At 40.8% G+C, this 17,386-nt stretch overlaps 1 protein-coding gene across 4 annotated transcripts in view; it reads left to right on the top strand.

The window, feature by feature from the left end:
* Positions 1–17,386, top strand: part of PTPN14 (protein tyrosine phosphatase non-receptor type 14) — a 126,355-nt gene that overhangs the window by 95,732 nt on the left and 13,237 nt on the right. For all 4 annotated transcript variants that reach the window (XM_064509680.1, XM_026102345.2, XM_064509678.1 and 1 more), the window contains 6 exons: positions 2,712–2,790; positions 4,362–5,857; positions 8,659–8,802; positions 9,797–10,015; positions 14,043–14,171; positions 15,168–15,402. In XM_064509680.1, the coding sequence (XP_064365750.1) occupies positions 2,712–2,790; positions 4,362–5,857; positions 8,659–8,802; positions 9,797–10,015; positions 14,043–14,171; positions 15,168–15,402 (2,302 nt within the window). The remainder of the gene's footprint in view (positions 1–2,711; positions 2,791–4,361; positions 5,858–8,658; positions 8,803–9,796; positions 10,016–14,042; positions 14,172–15,167; positions 15,403–17,386) is intronic.

Below are 17,386 nucleotides of genomic sequence, written 5' to 3'. Positions count from 1 at the left end.
CACTGCTGATCCCTTAGGCAGAGGGCAGTATTATCTGTATGAAAGTTGCCAGTTTTCATTTGTGACATGGGTTATGCTTGCTTTAGTCCTTCTCAGAGTGATAACTCTGTTAGCCTATTGCTGTATGATGGAGAGCTAATGTGGGCAGGAGTGTTTTCTTGACATATCCCCAAGATGTGATCACAGCTTGTGAAAATGTTCCAAAATTAAGCTTAAGGTGGTACTGGTATTGGGTTAACGTTATCTTTGCAGATTTCAGCACAGGTTACTTTCTTAATGCTTACACGCGGTATAGCAGATTTAAAAGTTGCATTCTGTGTTTCGCAGACATTGGCAGGAAACCTGTTTTAGCTGGTTTCATATTTCTTTAACCTTACATTTTTAGCTTGTTTCTAGGGCATCATAATACACAGAGGTTGTGTAACATTGTCTGAGGCATTCTTACAGTATTTTTGCTATCTACTAGTTTGGTCCTTGAAGTCTACTGTGAAAAATTTAGGGTGAGGAGAGGAAGCATGGTTTGCATTCTTATGCTATTGCCTCAGCTATATCACAAGGAAAAGAACAATCTTCCTCTAATAGATATGGAAAATGGACATCTACCTTTTAACAGGAAAAGTGAATCCTGCTGCCTGTTTGTTTTGAACATAAGCATGCAAAAAGTTTAAAAACAAACAAACAAAAAAGTGGCCTAGGAGGATCAAGAGAATGAATGTATGCTCATCAGTTAAAAAGTGAACCTGGCTGCTTACTGTTCATGTTGAACTTTCAAGTGTTTTTTTCATAATTGTCTTCCTAACTTGTTGGAACAGTCCTCTCTTAAAAAAACAAACAAACAAACAAACAAAAAAAACCCAAAACCCCCCAGCCTTTATACACCTACCTATTCATTCGTACACACCTTCATACACCTACCTGTTCATTTGTCTTGTACAGTAATAAATCAGTAGACATAAATGGGAAGTGAAGGAGAATCTTTGAAGGGGAGGCTTTGCCACTTAACTGAGAATCATGTTGATTACTCTCAGATTAAGACCCTTTGCATGGTTTCAGCAACATGGTGAGCCTGTATTTTATTAACAGTTACTCTAAGGCCATTCTACACTGTGTTTCTTATTCCTGTCAGACTACCGAGTGATGCTGGTTTTCCAGCAAAACCTCCTCCATGCAGGAGATTTTAATATGGTGATATATTTAATTAATGGATTTTTTAAAATATGAAGTTGTCCCTAAATTGGACATTGAAGTTCTGCAGACCTCAAGCTTCTCTCCTGTTTCCTCGGAAGAGATAATTCCCCCTGGGCCCTCAAAAAAAGACAAAAGGCCTTGCCCACAGATAATAACTCCTACTTTCTTGAAGACAGTTTTCATAACCTCTATCATAAAGAAAACTGTCTGCTTCAGATCAGTACCCTACATTTCCGGTAGACATTACTTTCTCCTTCCTTGCAGGTTTCCTCTGCCCCCATCCCTTAGGCTTTCAAACTGTTTGGTTTTCCCAGGCTTGTCTGCTGCTTGGACTGTCAGTGACAGCCTCCTTTGCCCAAGTTGTTCAGCAAGAGTAGTGTTTTATACCCTTAGAAGTAATTGATCTAGCAAAGGTATTTCCTGTCCTCTTCCAGCTCTGGCTTAACATCCACTACGTATGCAAGAATTCGTATGTGCACTCAGTTTCTTTCATTCTTCTTCCCTCTCCCCATTTACATAGAAAATGGAAATTTAACCCTTTTTTCCCCTCTAATCAGTGGCTAATTGTTGCTTGGTGATGGTTGTGTGCATATGCATGTGGAGGTAAATTGTTTGGTGTTTCTTTTTCTGCCTTGGGCACCCACAGTCTTTGCTCATAGTTTGCACTACTTGATTCCGCCTAGATGAAAAGCCCTTATTCCATTGTTAAGGAAGAGATAATTCACGAGACAAGAGCATCTTCCTTCTCTGCTTAATTCATGTGTCGGCACATGCTTGCTTTATCTTTGCTCAGTGGCACCAGCCAAGAGAGTACAGTGCAGGTGCTAAAATGCTGTTGCAAAACACATCAATTTATCAAAGGACAAAGCTGGTGAATATGGCATCAGCTGTGCTTTATTTCTGTGTAAGTCATCTCACTGATTTAATGCTGAATTGCCCCCTGTGATATTCATTTTGTTAAAATGCTTGTTGCAGTGCAGATCATTGGAGGAAATGGCAATTCATTGTTGAGGACATCCAGTATTCAGGTTACGCATAAAGTTATTCTAAGTCCATATGTACTCCTCTTGCTTGTATGACAGTATTCCACCTACAGGTCCTTGAATTTGTTCCATCACCTGCTTTTGTCCTGATTAGTGTGTGGTTTTTTTGTTCTTTTGTTTTCCCTGTGGGTTTTCTTTTTCGTTTTTAATTTTTGAAGGGCAAGGGCTTTTTATAAACTTTTGAAAAGTTCTAGGTGAGTTGGGAGCCTGATTGTTGTTTTCTGAACTGACTGAATTTAAAAGAGCCGAGCCAGTCAGCCTTGGGCTCCTTAACAAAACTTAACAACAGTTAACAAAATGTTATTGTCTGTTTTATACGGAAATGCCAAGCACATTTGTTCAGCTGGGTGAGAAAGAGCAGTATTCAGGGGAAAGGGTATAGAATAATTTTTCCTCTGTTTCATCTGCAAAAATTGTAGCAAACTATTTTGCTGAAGTTCCTCATGCTTTTTTTTTTTCTCCCTTGTGCTTTCATTTCAGCCAAGACAACACCCATTTATACTGCCTCCTATGCATGTCCAGTGTGGAGAGCACTACACGGAAACACATAATTCACAAGGTACTTACAGTATACATGTTCCCTTTAATGGACTTATGTGTATGCAAGGAAGCTCCTGCCCCTTATGTCTAGATTTCTAATGCCATCATGGTCACATGGGAGTTGTTGCTGGAGGAGAACTAGCAGTTTTATAGTTAATGTTGCAGAAAGGCTTCTGTTTAAAGTCCAATTTCAGTTTTCAAATTTCCCTAAAATATCTGTGCATGGTTATATGGACCTGAAACTTGGCATTCCAGTCCAGTGAACCGAAAAATGATTTCTAAGGAAAGTATGATGGCTGTACTCAAAGGCTGTGCCAGCTGGGGGCAGGGAGAGAAATAAAGTGAGGGAAAAGGAGGCAGAAAATATTTTTCACTGTAGGGGAAATCAATGTCTTGGTCTTTTCTGCTGATTTTCATCAGCATCTCACTGCATTACTATACTTAAGGAGAGTTGCCTACTTTTACCCCCCTCTTTGACGAATAAATTGTCTAAGAGGTTGTACCAGGTTACTTTGATCAAGGCTGGGAATAGAGCTGAGCCTCTGAACAGCTCGAGTTTCACACCCTTAGCCACACCATCTTTTGAAATACCTGTAGCCAAATCTGTAGGCTATGTTCTCTGCCCTTCATGAGAGGTAGAGCTGAAGTGCTCTCACCAGCAGAGGAGCTCTTAGCCATACCTGATAGCATTTTAGAGTAGTGGCTGTGTGACTAATTTTAAGGTGGAGTTTGATAAATTTTGCAAGAAGCCATTCAGTATTGTTCCTTGCATACAGTAGAAGATTTGGTGGCTAGCACTATTTTGCTATGAAACAGAGGCTGTGATGGGGAATATTCTCAATTTTAGGAGAACTGGAAAGTTCCCTTAGTTTTACCACAGACTTCTCTGTATTGTTAAATAACAAACTGGTGTCAGAGTTCTCGGAGCTGCTATTCTTTTCTTAAAAGGTTGTTGACATGGACAGTCTTGCGATAAAGTCATTCAGTGTGAGCCAAGATGATATCTTTGCCCTCTTGATTCCCCCTCAGACAACCTTTGTTGAATCATTTATTTTTCTTTCAGCACATCTGCAGAATTTTTTTCTGAGTTTTGATCACCTGCTGTATTGTACAAAACTCTGTTGATTAGTCTGAAGTAGGATTTCCAATTTCAGTCTTCTACTACTTTGTGTAATAGAGAGCAGAGTTATCAACAGAAAACACAAGAGAAATTTTAGGATTACCATGGGCTAGCAGTGCTAGATTCTTAAGGCAGCAGTGGTGAATCCTTCCAGGATGCTGAGGAAGAAGATGCCTTTGCTCTGTCTTGTTCTTTCCTCAGGCAAAAACACTTCCTCTCTTTCCCCTTTCATGTCTCCCACAAGGATCTGAGCTACCATATTTTGCTAACTGTCAGGAGTGTTTATGTCAGCAGTTTTGTTTTAGTTCAGTATCAGTGACTCAAGGATGCTCCCAAGACCAAATGTTCCTTGCAGTTGTACGCTAAGCTCCCTCTTTAATCATTGGTGCAGAATGCATTTGAAGTTTTGATAACATTGAATGAGTCCTTGTATGTTACATTGTCTTCATCTTTATCTCCGCTCTACGCAGATAGCATTTTCCATGGAAATGAAGAAACTTTCTATGGTAGGTCTCAGACTAGTCTGGACAGGTGTCCAGTGGACTTCAGCTACCTGAATGGTAATGGACCCAATGGGAGCGTATGCAGTGCCCACAGCATGAACTCCCTTAATCGCTCCCAGAACTTCATTCAGGCATCTCCAATGTCCTCCAACCTGAGCATCCCTGGAAGTGACATCATGAGAGCAGACTACATCCCCAGCCACAGACATAGTGCAATCATAGTACCATCTTACCGGCCAACTCCAGATTATGAAACTGTCATGAGGCAAATGAAGAGAGGAGTGATCCAGATGGACAGCCAAAGTCAGTCTTTGAGGAATCTCAATATTGGAAACACACATGCTTACAACCAGCCAGAAGACCTAGTTTACAGTCAGCCTGAGATTCGAGAGAGACATCCTTACACCATGACTTATGGTCCCCAGAGTGGTGGTGGCAGCTATAACAAACCTGTTGCCCCCTCTGACCAAATGAACCCTAATCACACTATGCAAAATAAGACAGCAGCCAGTAACATCTCACACACGGTTAGCACACCAGAACTGGCTAATATGCAGCTGCAAAGCAGCCAGAATTACAACACTGCTCATATGTTAAAGAACTATCTGTTCAGACCCCCACCTCCATATCCACGTCCACGTCCTGCCACCAGCACGCCTGACCTGGCCAGCCACCGGCATAAATATGTCAGTGGGAGCAGTCCTGACCTGGTCACTCGGAAGGTCCAGCTCTCGGTAAAGACATTCCAAGAGGACAGCTCGCCGGTCGTCCGCCAGTCGCTGCAGGAGGTCAGTGAGCCCCTCATGGCAGTGAAGCATCACGCAGCTGTGAACAAGCGCCATAGCTTGGAGGTCATCAGCAACATGGTACGTGGTATAGAAGCCATGGCATTAAAAACTTTAAACGCCCCTCTGCCACGCAGGAATACTTTGCGAGAGCAGGTGCAGCCAGAAGAGGCAGTTCAGATGGGACATGAAGTTCAGCAGGTTCCTCATTATCATCATAAAAAGACATTCTCCGATGCCACAATGCTGATACATAGCAGCGAAAGCGAAGAGGAAGAAGAAACTGCAGAATCTGTGTCACAGATAACAGCTCTTCATGAGAACATGGAATATAGTGCTCAGTTGCAAGCTGCCTTGGCTAGAATACCAAATAAACCTCCTCCAGAATATCCTGGGCCTCGTAAAAGTGTCAGCAATGGAGCTCTGAGGCAGGACCACGTTAGTGTTTCTGTGGCTGCTGCCAGGGCCAAGGCCATGAGGCCAGGGCCGTCCAAGGCCATTAGTGTATCTCGAACTGATCAAGTGGCAATAAATGGGTCTTCACTTGGGCCCTCTATCTCAGAGCCTGACCTCACAAGTGTGAAGGAGAGGGTCAAGAAGGAGCCCGTCAAGGAAAGGCCTGTGTCTGAAATGTTTTCTATTGAAGACAGCATTATAGAAAGAGAAATCATGATGAGGGTAAGTGCCTTCCTTTATTGCAGTGGCTTCTTGAAACTTGGTAATCATACAGGGCTTTTTTTGTGTACCAAAAAACTTCTGGGTCAGTAAAGTAGGGGTAGCATGCAAGTGGGAAAGCATTGATTTGCTTAAGGTTAGGAAATGCAGTATGAAGTGCCACTTACAATTTGATTTCAGGGGTCCGTATGGCCACTGAAGGGGTTTATCCCATGCACTCCCACTGTGCTTTTTCATTGCCTCCCTGTGATTATCACTCACATGTCTTTGCTGCTGGCTGGATCAGGGGCTGAACCAGGTGATCTTGCAGCCGTGCTGGCAGAAATGCCAGCAAAAGGGAGAGTGGCAGATCACACAGCTGGGTGAAGAGGGGCTGATCACAGATCATCCGCTGAAGGTCTGCTCCCTTTCCACTTCAGTGGATTTGAGGGCAGAGTGAGTCTGAAATGTATGTGCTGGAAAATGGAGAACTCTGGTTTGGTAGTAGCATTTTATCCCTTCTTTCCAGGGATGTAGAATTAAGTATTACATAATAGATAGCATAATGGAGACTGTGATTTTTTTTGTTTTTGTTTTGAATTATCTTTTTGATTGCCTTTCCTGCTGCTTTCTGTAACATACCTATCTGAATAAAACACTGGTGGCAATAGAGTATAGATTGATGGTTTTGCCAGTAACTAAACAAGTGACCCAATATCTAATTATGGAAGCAGGAAGCAGACACTGGGTGGTTGAAGATCTGTTTTGTGGGTTTGTTTGTTTTTTTTCTTCCTGCTTGTTCACATACTTTACGTATGAGAAATAGGGTCCTTTTAATCCCACAGTGAATTTAGAATAAAAAGGATTCAAGACTTCAGTGCCACTGCATGCAACAGAAGGAACATGAAGGACACTTGCATTGCAGTGACTTATTTCTGTGCTTGATGTTACGTGCTGGGAAGTGCAACCGCCATCACAGGAAGTCAAGCATGTGTCATGATTCTTTTTTCAGAATTTAGGCCTTAAACAATACTATTGCTGAAAATTATAATGAAACATCCAAATGATCCAGACCAGAAAAGAAAAAATTTGCAGTATGTTAGATTACTGACTACTAGATTTAAATACCACTTGATATTCAAAGAGATTTTTCTAAATTATGTGTAATGCCTCTCATTCATTGTTGATTCTTGCACTGATATAATGGTTGGGGAATCAAACTTGTGCCATTGAGTTATGTTGTGGCAAACTGAATTTGATCCCTACAGAATCTTAAACTTTAAACATAAAATAGATGTCTGACTGTAAAACGTAATCTTTCATGTATGAATTCTGCAGAGATACGGTGTAACAACAAGCGTATATATGGTCTTTTGACCTTTTGGGGAGTGAAAGCACATTGAGCAGCAGGATCCTAAAGGATTTTAGGAAGCAAGTCAAGGTGAGAAGAGAGCTTAGAGATGTTGTTTGAGTACTCCTCTTCTGGATAATCATTCAGAATCAGCCTTTGCTCATTCTTTCAGTATGTACAATTTGGTGAAGTTTTTTTGGAAAGCAGATGGGTGTTCTTAGCATTAAGCTTTTAAAGTGGTTTCAGGCTAGTTCAGGAATCTTAAGACATATGAACCTTTCTCTTACCACAGGAATTGCATATTATACCACCTGTAATTCAGTGAGCTTGATTTTTTTAAACACAAGCTTTCTATTTTACCTTTCAAAATAAAAATTTTTAAAAATCCTGAAACAAAGGAAATATTCTTGCTTTCTCTGCTTTTTGAAAACCTAATATGTATTAAAAAAACCCCAGTGTTTGGGGATTTTTATTTGCTTTTTTGTTTTCTTTTGGTTTTGGTTTTTGGTTTTTTTCATGTTGTGCTTTGGAGGAACACAGTGGTGATGAAAAAGCTCACAGACTTTTGAAAAATCCATCCATTTGCATATGTCTGAGGGCATTCAGGTTCGGTAGTGTGTTTCCAGGAGCCGAGTGTGGCCTGCGTGGTAACCACAGCTTTCATATGCATGCTGTGAACCAGGCCTCCCTTGTGCACAGCTTTCCCTCCAAAGCAGGCAGGAAAAACTGTCAAGGAAATAGAATAAAATATTTCTCATTCTGTTCCTTCTGGAGATTGTCTCTTTTCTTGATGTTTCAGCTCCCAGTGGCATAAGGAGGGCAGCAGGATGAATTTAAAATCCATGCTCAGATTCTCTGTGTTGCGATGTATATGATGCATGCATACGATAAACAATATCCCTCCTTGGCTGCTGTTGCACTCTGTTTCTAGGATTTGCGAGCTCAATTTTTAGTGTGAAATATAGAGTGAGTGCTATTTGAATCACCCTAATGAGTATATCAGAACACTTCTCATTTTAAGTATTAACATTGCAGAAGAGAAATAACTATCCTGCATTTTTCCCATTGTTGCAATAGATTGATACTATTCCTTTTTAAAAGATGCCCCAGATATCTTGGCTATGGTAGTGCTACTTTAACGTAACAGGGTGAAGCTTTGTGTGTCCTACATTCAGAATAATGTTTACAGGAAGATGCTCAAGATTGTATTTGTATGTCTTTTGATAGCATGTAAACTGTATCATACTCTGGGATTGCTTCTTTGAAATTAAAATTCTGTGCTCATGTAGGAGCAGGCCTTTGAGGAATAACAGGAAGAATAGAGGTTGTATTTGAATTTACGATGCTAATGGTGATCATCTGCATTCCTTGGCCAGAGAGTTGCAGATTTTGGAGATTAAAAAAACATTCCAGCATTTTACTGGCATTATAAATAATCACACAGAGATGAAAACGTGCCTTTTCTTGCCAAAAGAATCTAGAAAAGCAGAAGATGGCAGGCCTGGAGGCCCAGAAGAGGCCCTTGATGTTGGCAGCACTGAATGGGCTCTCGGTTGCTAGGGTTCGTGTGCCGGAGGACAGCCAGGATGAAGTAGCCAAGGTGCCAATGGATGAGAGGGTAAGATGGAGGCTTCTGAAAAGTTCCTCATTCCTTTTGTTCCTAGCAGCATAAAGTTTCCAAGATATTAAAATTTCATTTAAAGTGTGAAACCATTTCTCATATAACTGTCCTCAGAGCCATTAGTGGCAAAGGTCTGCGGTTAACACTGATGCATCTTCGGATGTTAAACAAAATGTTAAATGGCTTTAACATTTACTGAAGTCAGTGAAAGTCGAGGCTGTTCAGCATTTCACATGACTGTTCAATGTCATGCGAGATCAGGCTGCAAATATAATATTTTGCACATTTTTTACTTGATCAGGGAGTCTTTCCATAGTGGTTCTCATTCAATGGTATTCTTCATTTTTTGATACAACTAAGAAGTTCAGACAATGTCTCTAGATAAAAAAAAATCGTGTGTCTTAATGGTTGCACATCTGCATGTATATGGAATTTCAGAAATTAAAAACAGTTACTGGCATTAAGATTTGAGAGACATTTGCAAGGAATCTTTCTTTCTGGCTTTCTGAAGTGAATTTTGCAGGCTTACATTGTCTGGTATGCAGGTGACGGAATTTACCCTTAGTTTGTACGTATGTGGGGTTTTATACAACCACAGAAATTACATGCATGCAAGTTAGGCAGTGTGGACCACGCTACACTTCCCACAGTGGAATGGTCGTCTTCATATAAAGAGAAATTTAAAATATTTTTACAAATATTTATTGTGGTAAAATGATGTACAAATTTATGCTGAATCAGGATTATATTTAGCATGCTTTTGCTTTTTCTGACATCAAAGTGTTAAAAATATGAAGGCGCCTAATAGAAATGTAAAATTTGCTGATGGTTTCAGTCATGTTTCCTTAGATAACTGCAAATGACAAAAGAAGAGCGTAAGAGAATATTATGGTTATGTATTGAAATTTATTGAACTGATACACGTGGTCTACTGGTAAACATTCTTCTAGGAAGAGCTGAGCGACTGGTATTCCTTTCTGTTCAATCTTAGTGCAAAATCTTGAAGAGGAAGTTGGAAGAGGGGATGGTGTTTACAGAATACGAGCAGATTCCAAAGAAAAAGGCAGATGGGATCTTCACCACTGCTGCCTTGCCTGAAAACACTGAGCGCAACCGTATCAGGGAGGTTGTTCCTTATGAAGAGAACCGAGTAGAGCTGGTGCCAACCAAAGAAAATAATTCAGGCTACATCAATGCTTCACACATAAAGGTAAAAGCTTCCTTGGACTTTGCATTGCAAATGGAGGTATGCAAGGGCTTTGTGTATGTGGAGGCACAGCAGAGTTTTCTGTAATGCTGGAACTTACAGAGAGGTAACTTAATCAAAGCAGAATGTGTCACCGTGCCTTTGTGTCAACATATGCATCTCTAAATTCCCACATCAATTAACATGTGTGAGTTGATTTATTTGCCAGAGACTTGGAAGTCGTTTTAGGGAGGCATCCTTCTTCTTTGTGCCTGTCCCTGCCAGCTGCTTATGAAATGTTTCTCTCAGTTAATGTAGGAAGATGCCCCATTTCTTAAATCTCATGAAAATGATTGAGATCAGCCCCAGTGCCTGCAATGTAATACAGTTGGCATGACCCTATACCTGAAAGAAAGAACAGCAAAAAGCGGGGACAAGAGGGTCTTTCTCCCAGAGAGGAGTATATTCAGGGTATCCACTAGTGGAAGTTTTTGATAGAGATATACAGGTGGTGGGAAAGTTTGTGTGCCCGGACAGTACGTGTTGTGATTTATCAATCCCTGTAGCCTTGCGGGTCATTGTGGGACTACAGCAATCAGTCTGGTTCCTAGACAGGACAGGTCCTTGCCACTGACTGGTACAGCCTAACAGAAGTACTGTACCAGGTTTGTCTGCAAGATTTTCCCCATTGCTAGCATGTAGGATTTATTTTTAAAAATCAGAGATGCAGTTCCATGCATGCAGTGCCATGTGCAAAACAACATATGCAGCCCTGTGAGTAATGCATGTTCACATAGATATTGCAGTTGTACATGTAGATAACAGATTTCTTCCTGATATCGTGGGGGTTGAGTGTCTATTTATTTAGCCTCCACAAAGAGAACACCATATAACTGAGACCCCTATAATTCTGTTTGGCTTACAACATTTGACTGTTACGTTTCAAAATAAGTTTCTGTCAAAATGCCTCAGGCTTCTGTTTGGTAATTCAACATAGGAACAATTTAAGGTATTATCTGACTCTGTTACTTACAGACATGGCTAGTTTTACTGGTGAACTATCTTGGAGCAGCTGCAGATGCTTGTTTTTCTTTAAGCTTCAAATAACTATTTGTCAAATAAATACTGTTTGTCAAATACTATCGAATAACTATCCTTTACTGGCTTCTGCTCTGCCCTGAGAGACCTAACAGCACCCCTCTCCCTTAGATGACGGATTCTGTTGTTGTCAGGACTATCTGCCTTTTCTCATTGTCAAAATCTAAATTAAAAAGAAATAATTCAAAAAATAATAAATAAAACATCCTGTTAATTTATATTTTCTGGAAAAAAAGTCCTTTTAAGTTTAAAGAGAATTGCTGGCCTCCTTGGTTGTGATTTGCAGTATTAAATCCTGTTGATTTGAAGCAGTTTTCTAAACCAGGATCCTGGCAGGTTATCACTTTTCTACCATAGCTTGGTAGGTTGTAGATACTGAGTTTTTGCATAATCAGGCATGGCTAGGATGATGAATTTCTGAACGCAGAATTTTTTATCTACTTTGTGGGAGGACGAAAAAAAGAGATTCCTAACATAAATTGTGCCCACAAGGCCGTACTAGCCAGCAAAGAATTTTCCCTGGCCAGTTACAAGTCCACATTTTACCTTGTGTGTAAGTGCACTCATTTTGCATCCACAGAGCACCCAGGAATATGTACAAATGTTTTTGGTGTATGACAGTGGCTCTTGCCAGTATTTTCCTCTCCCGCTCCAAGCGGCAGATACGGAAGCCAAGCAGATGTTCTTTTGCTTAGAAGGTGAAATCGCATCTGTGAAATTTACCTCAGTAGCACAGTGTGTGTGTTTGCAGCACAATATTCAATTTTTAATATCCTGCAGTCAGGGCATCAGAATGCAGTAAACATTCCAGGCATCGCATTCCCTCCAGACTATTTATGGTTCTTTCATATCGTGTGCCAGGAGGCTGGATATTTGGACCAGAAGTCAGTAGACAAAGAAAACTCCTATATCATCCTGATAAGATCCATGCCTGGAGGATTCCAGCTCCCACCACTCAGTCTGCAAGCCCCACAGCTTCAGTATTTCTCTGCTTATTCACCACCAAACTTTGCTGTTACGATACTAAGGTTGTCGTCTACACCGGACACAGGAACCATAATTGAATTTATGGACTATGGAAGAAAGAGAGTTTTTAAGACTATAACCTCTGATTGAGTCAGACCAGTACTAACATAAAACGCTCAGTAATACTATACCAGCACACATGACTGTACAGCACTATGCAAGTGCAAGACCAGATCCAGATCAGTGCTACGCAGCTTGTATTTCCATACAAGAACTTCAGGAATTTACCTGCATTGGTCGTGGACTTTTTAACAGTCAGTCACAAAGGAGAATAACATATAGTATGAAATAAGAAAATGAGCTAGATGTAAAGGGTTGAAAACCTTTCTCAATGCAGTGAAAAATTGATTATCATTCAAATGCTGCACTAATTACAGGTGCAAAATCAGGCAGCTCAGTTTAATGAACAGCTGCTTGAATAACAAATTAATTGATTCTATTTCTGCAAATGTATTCAAAGACCTCTACCTCAAACATAGTATATGCTTAAACCTGTCAGAATTATTGATTGCTCCTTATAGCATTGTCCGCCAGCACCTTGATATTTATGGATGTGTTAGTACCTTTGTTGTAAATCTTTTTCTCTGGGATTTATAACTTTGTTGTGAAAAGCGGCTCTGGGCTAACATGTAGAATTAGAAGGTCTTAGTCTGAGAGAAAAAATATTTCAACTTTTTAAAATAATTACTTCATCTAGTCTTACTTTTAACTGGTAAGCATATTTTTAAATGATATTTAGTATCTCTAAAAGTGTTGTGGTACGTTAAGCTTTAAAAAATGAATGTTTATATAAACCTTTCCTGATGTTTAGCAAGTAATTGATCATAAAATAACTGACTTTTACAAACAAAAGTGATTTTTTTTTTAGCTATCTAAATGTGAAGATCTGCCTCAGTCAGGTAAATGATGTAGTGTTTTACATGAGTTAACTCCAAGGTAATGCTGAGTCTATTCAAGGTGTTACATAATCTATAGTATGTCAATCATTGTTTCAGTGCTTTAAAAATTATTTCTTCAAATGTTGTCGTGCAAATACACAGGTATTTCTGCAAGGTGTGTTTGGGTCAGTTATGTGACCGTGACCATAGCTTTAGATAATTCTGAATTTCATCTGGCGTTTCAAAGCCGTTCAATGTGCTCGATTCACTCTATAGTAGATTGCAGCATCTAAACTGAGAAAACCCTGAGGTGAGTGAGGAAGAGAAACTTGAAACGTAGCCTGACAGTCTGTCTTGATTTCATCAGGAGCCAGGGACAGGCCTATCGGATCTCTGTGTTCTGTGCAATGCGTGGGCATAACGGCGTGAGCTGGGGGCAGCTTTGGCCGTGTCTTTAATGGTGATCGGCATAGTAAGATTCTGTTTAAGAAATTATTTTTTGCCTGAGTAGAAAATAGAGTGAGGCCCTAATCAGCAGAGACTTTAGCTTTCCTAGTGCAAAATGCTGTTGACATTCAGGTTTTCTACACAACTGTGTATTATTTTGCAGGCATGCAATGCCTTTTAAATGCATATAGACATTTCCTCTGGTGCTCAATTTTTATTTCATTGTGGGTCTGTCACAAAGCCCAAGGAAGTCAGTCAGCTGCTTGTTTGTACTTAAGCAACTTAAGTCCTCTCAGAAACAGAGCCGTAAATGTTTCTCTTTCATTTGTGTGATCCAGATGCAATGGCAAGAAAAATGGGTGACATTTTACTCAAAGCGTTATGTTCATGGGCATCAGAAAAGGACTTGGAAACACCGAAGATTGTGTTTTATCAGATTTGCTATTATCAAAAGGATGGTTCTTCTTCAAAATTTTGAGCTACAGTAAAGGAATAAGAGTTAAAGGTTTCATTACGGTCTCTTTTGCTTAAAGGGCAGTTCTGGCACAGACACTACTGACAATTGGGGCACTGACTGTATCTTTTCTCTCCCTTACTCCCAGGTTACTGTAGGTGGGGAGGAGTGGCACTACGTTGCCACCCAAGGACCTCTGCCACACACATGCCATGACTTCTGGCAGATGGTGTGGGAACAGGGGGTGAATGTTATAGCCATGGTCACTGCTGAAGAGGTACGTGAAATCACAGAATGCAGTTCTTTCTGATGTGAACAAATCTCCTGTTATCATCACTTCCCACTCCAGTAGCCTGTTTTTCTATCAACAGCCCTTCTTCCTTTTATTCTCTATCAATCAACATTTGCTTATACTACTATAATGTTGTATTTTGTAGCTTTCTAATATTCAGTTTGGCAAGTACTAAAGTGAGATGAGAAGAGCACCCCTTTTCCTTCCTCCCTCTTCGTTCCAGTTTGGTCAAACAAAGCAAAGATATTTCCATTGGAATCTGAGAGCCCTGAACTGCTCCTGGTTAAAATGACACAGATTTCCACCCCGTCCAAGGCCAGCTCTGCATACCATCACTCTTATCAGCTGAAAAGAGACCAGAAGCTGTTGTTTCCGTAGAAGTATCCATTAGAAAAAATCTTTTTATTCGTATGCCAAGCAAAACAGTTATTTCTATTGTAATCCAAGAACGATTTGCTATGTTATAAAACCTGGCACATGTTGCTAACATCGCTTTCAGCTTTATGCCTGGTTAATTTTTACAAACACGGGGGTGCCATACCACATCAAGTCACTATCCAATTCCTGAGAGTGATCAACAACAGATACTTAAGAGTTGCTGAAAAGCATCTCTCTTGCTATTGAAAGGGGAGGCTTCCCAAGGAGGAGAGTAGTTCCTGAGCTGCTGTAGGCAGTAGTTTGCTTTTGCCCTGAGGCAAGAGTTTGTTCTTCCTGTTTCTAATGAGTCTGTGTTACCTATGTAAATATTAATATTAATTTTCTCATTCCCAGTTCTTAGACCTGGAAATAAATTATGGCTGAGAGTTTTAGTGGGTGCTTTCTTTACTTCATGGGGTGTTGCTTGCTCTTCCTGTTGTTTGGGAGAAGACAAATAAGAGAACTTGGCTTATCCACAGAGTTTTATGCCCTGTCTGTAGAGAACTATAACTGCAACAGTTAAAGGCTATTTTATTCATGTTCTCTCATTTTGTTTTGTTTAAGGAGGGAGGAAGAAGTAAGAGTCATCGTTATTGGCCTAAGCTGGGCTCTAAGCACAGCTCAGCCACTTACGGGAAGTTCAAGGTGACAACCAAGTTCCGCACTGACTCCGGCTGCTACGCGACCACGGGTCTGAAGGTCAAGCACCTTCTGTCTGGACAGGAGAGGACTGTGTGGCACTTGCAGTATACCGACTGGCCAGACCACGGATGTCCAGAAGAAGTCCAAGGCTTTTTATGTAAGACTTCTTAACTTGCATGAGGAAAGACATAAAAGAAAAGTTTGCTCCCACTGAATTCAGTTCACTGCACCTAGTTAGAACTGAGCTTGATATTGAATAGTTACTGCTGTGACATATAGAGGCTTAAAATTGGTCAGGCTTTACTGTAATTTGGAAAAAGAGGTGGGAGATAAGATGATTGAGGATCACAGTCCTGAAAGATCTGGCATAACAGGAGGAAAAAACTGTTGTCCACAGTGCTAAAGCCTCGTGAAATTTTAAATAGCAGGATACCTCCAGTGGCTGATCTGTCAGCGTAAGTTATTGCTACTTTCCAGCTATCTAACGAGCGTATGAGATACTAGGCTGCATGCAGATGTGATTAGGGAGGCCTGGGTAAGATAGTCTCAAACACTAGTGAAATATGGCGTAGCTCCACAGTTTCAGAGGAGGCCCTAAGAGCTAACAGCCAGTATTTGGTAACCCAGCTGCTTTGGACTTGCTGCACAGGAGCAGAGGCCTCCATCACATGCACAGTAAGTCTGAACTTGCTGCCAAGGCAGCATGGAGTCTTAACCATGTGTTACCCAGGCAATGCTAAGTGCCTTCCCAATTAAATACTGGTCCTAGTTCGTGCATTTCTGAAAATACAACCGTTCACCTCTAATGACCTAATAGTATTTCCTACTCCTTACCAAATGATAAACACTACTGTATTAAGTAACAGCAATTCAACCATTATTTAACCAAAGCCACATCTGTGGTGCTGCAGTGGTGTGTAATGCAGAGAGATCCTTAGGTTATCAGTGAAAGAGAGTGTATGTGGTCTCCAGCACTGATGTGCTGGAGATACCATCTTAGTTCCTGTGAAAGGTCTATAGCCACAGCAGCGTGGCTCTGGTGGAGCTAAGCCCTCTCTCAGAAAGGCCCATTAGTTTCACTTCACTGTAGCCATAGCTATGTTGCTTTAATGCCCCACTCTTCTTTGCGTGGTATAAGCTTGAGGTAAATCACATATGCTTCCTTTTCCCACCTTCTTTTTCTCCAGGGCAGAAAATAGAAATAACATTTCAGCTTTGGCAAAGGAGTGCAAAGGGATCAGCCTTGAAGGCAAAGCTATTCAGTTTGTTCTCACTGCCCAAATTCTAGTTTGTTTTTTGCTTTGTTTCTCTTACCAAACCCTGTAGCTGTGGTTGAACACAGCAGTAATTGGAACAGGATTGTCCCCATTTCCCCTGCACATTGTTTGCCACCAAGTACAACTCCATTTCATAGTGTGCTTTAAAACGATGCTTTTCTGGTGCTGGTAGGATTCTAGACACAGCCTGGCTGTGTCACAAGGACTATTCGGGCTGCAATGCCATGCTGTAAGGAGTCAAGGCAGGAGAGTTTGGCTCAGATCTCGGTGCCCGACTTCCCACTGAGACTGGTGGGAAGTTAAATGTCTAAATAAGAGTTATGTATCTGGATATACCTCTCTGGATCAGGTCTGTCATCTCTGAGGTACTTCTAGACTATGCTGGCATAATATTTAGAGGTCACAACCTGAGTTACAGTTTGTAGTGTATTTATCTAACATGGTGGGCTTCCAGCAGATAAGATACTCCATGCAGTTTGATGGTAGAATACGTTGTTATGGGCAATGCCAGAACAGTTGCACAAGATAGCTGTTCTTGATTGTTGCACTTTCTAGACTGCATGGAAAACAGCGAGCTCTCAGAAGGGCTCATAACTGTAGAGAAACAAAGTCGAAGCAGAGATGGGTGATTCTGACTCCTCCCTGAAAGAAAAAGGGGGGAAAAAAGGGCAGATGGATGCTCACTTCCCATCTGATATTGGCTTTGACAGGCAGTAGTTTCAAAGGGACTTAGCTGTTGTTTTGATCCCAGCTTGCTAATAGCAGGAATTGCTGTAAGTAATGTCTAGAATCATCTGCTTAGGGGACCTGGAGATTTGCAGAGGGGAAAACTGAGCTGAATTTTTTAGAAGAACTCTTTAATGT

Source organism: Dromaius novaehollandiae, chromosome 3 (assembly GCF_036370855.1).
Source record: "Dromaius novaehollandiae isolate bDroNov1 chromosome 3, bDroNov1.hap1, whole genome shotgun sequence".
Taxonomy (NCBI): domain Eukaryota; kingdom Metazoa; phylum Chordata; class Aves; order Casuariiformes; family Dromaiidae; genus Dromaius; species Dromaius novaehollandiae.
The sequence above is the reverse complement of the archived record's forward strand: the minus strand, read 5'-3'. Positions and strand labels throughout refer to the sequence as shown.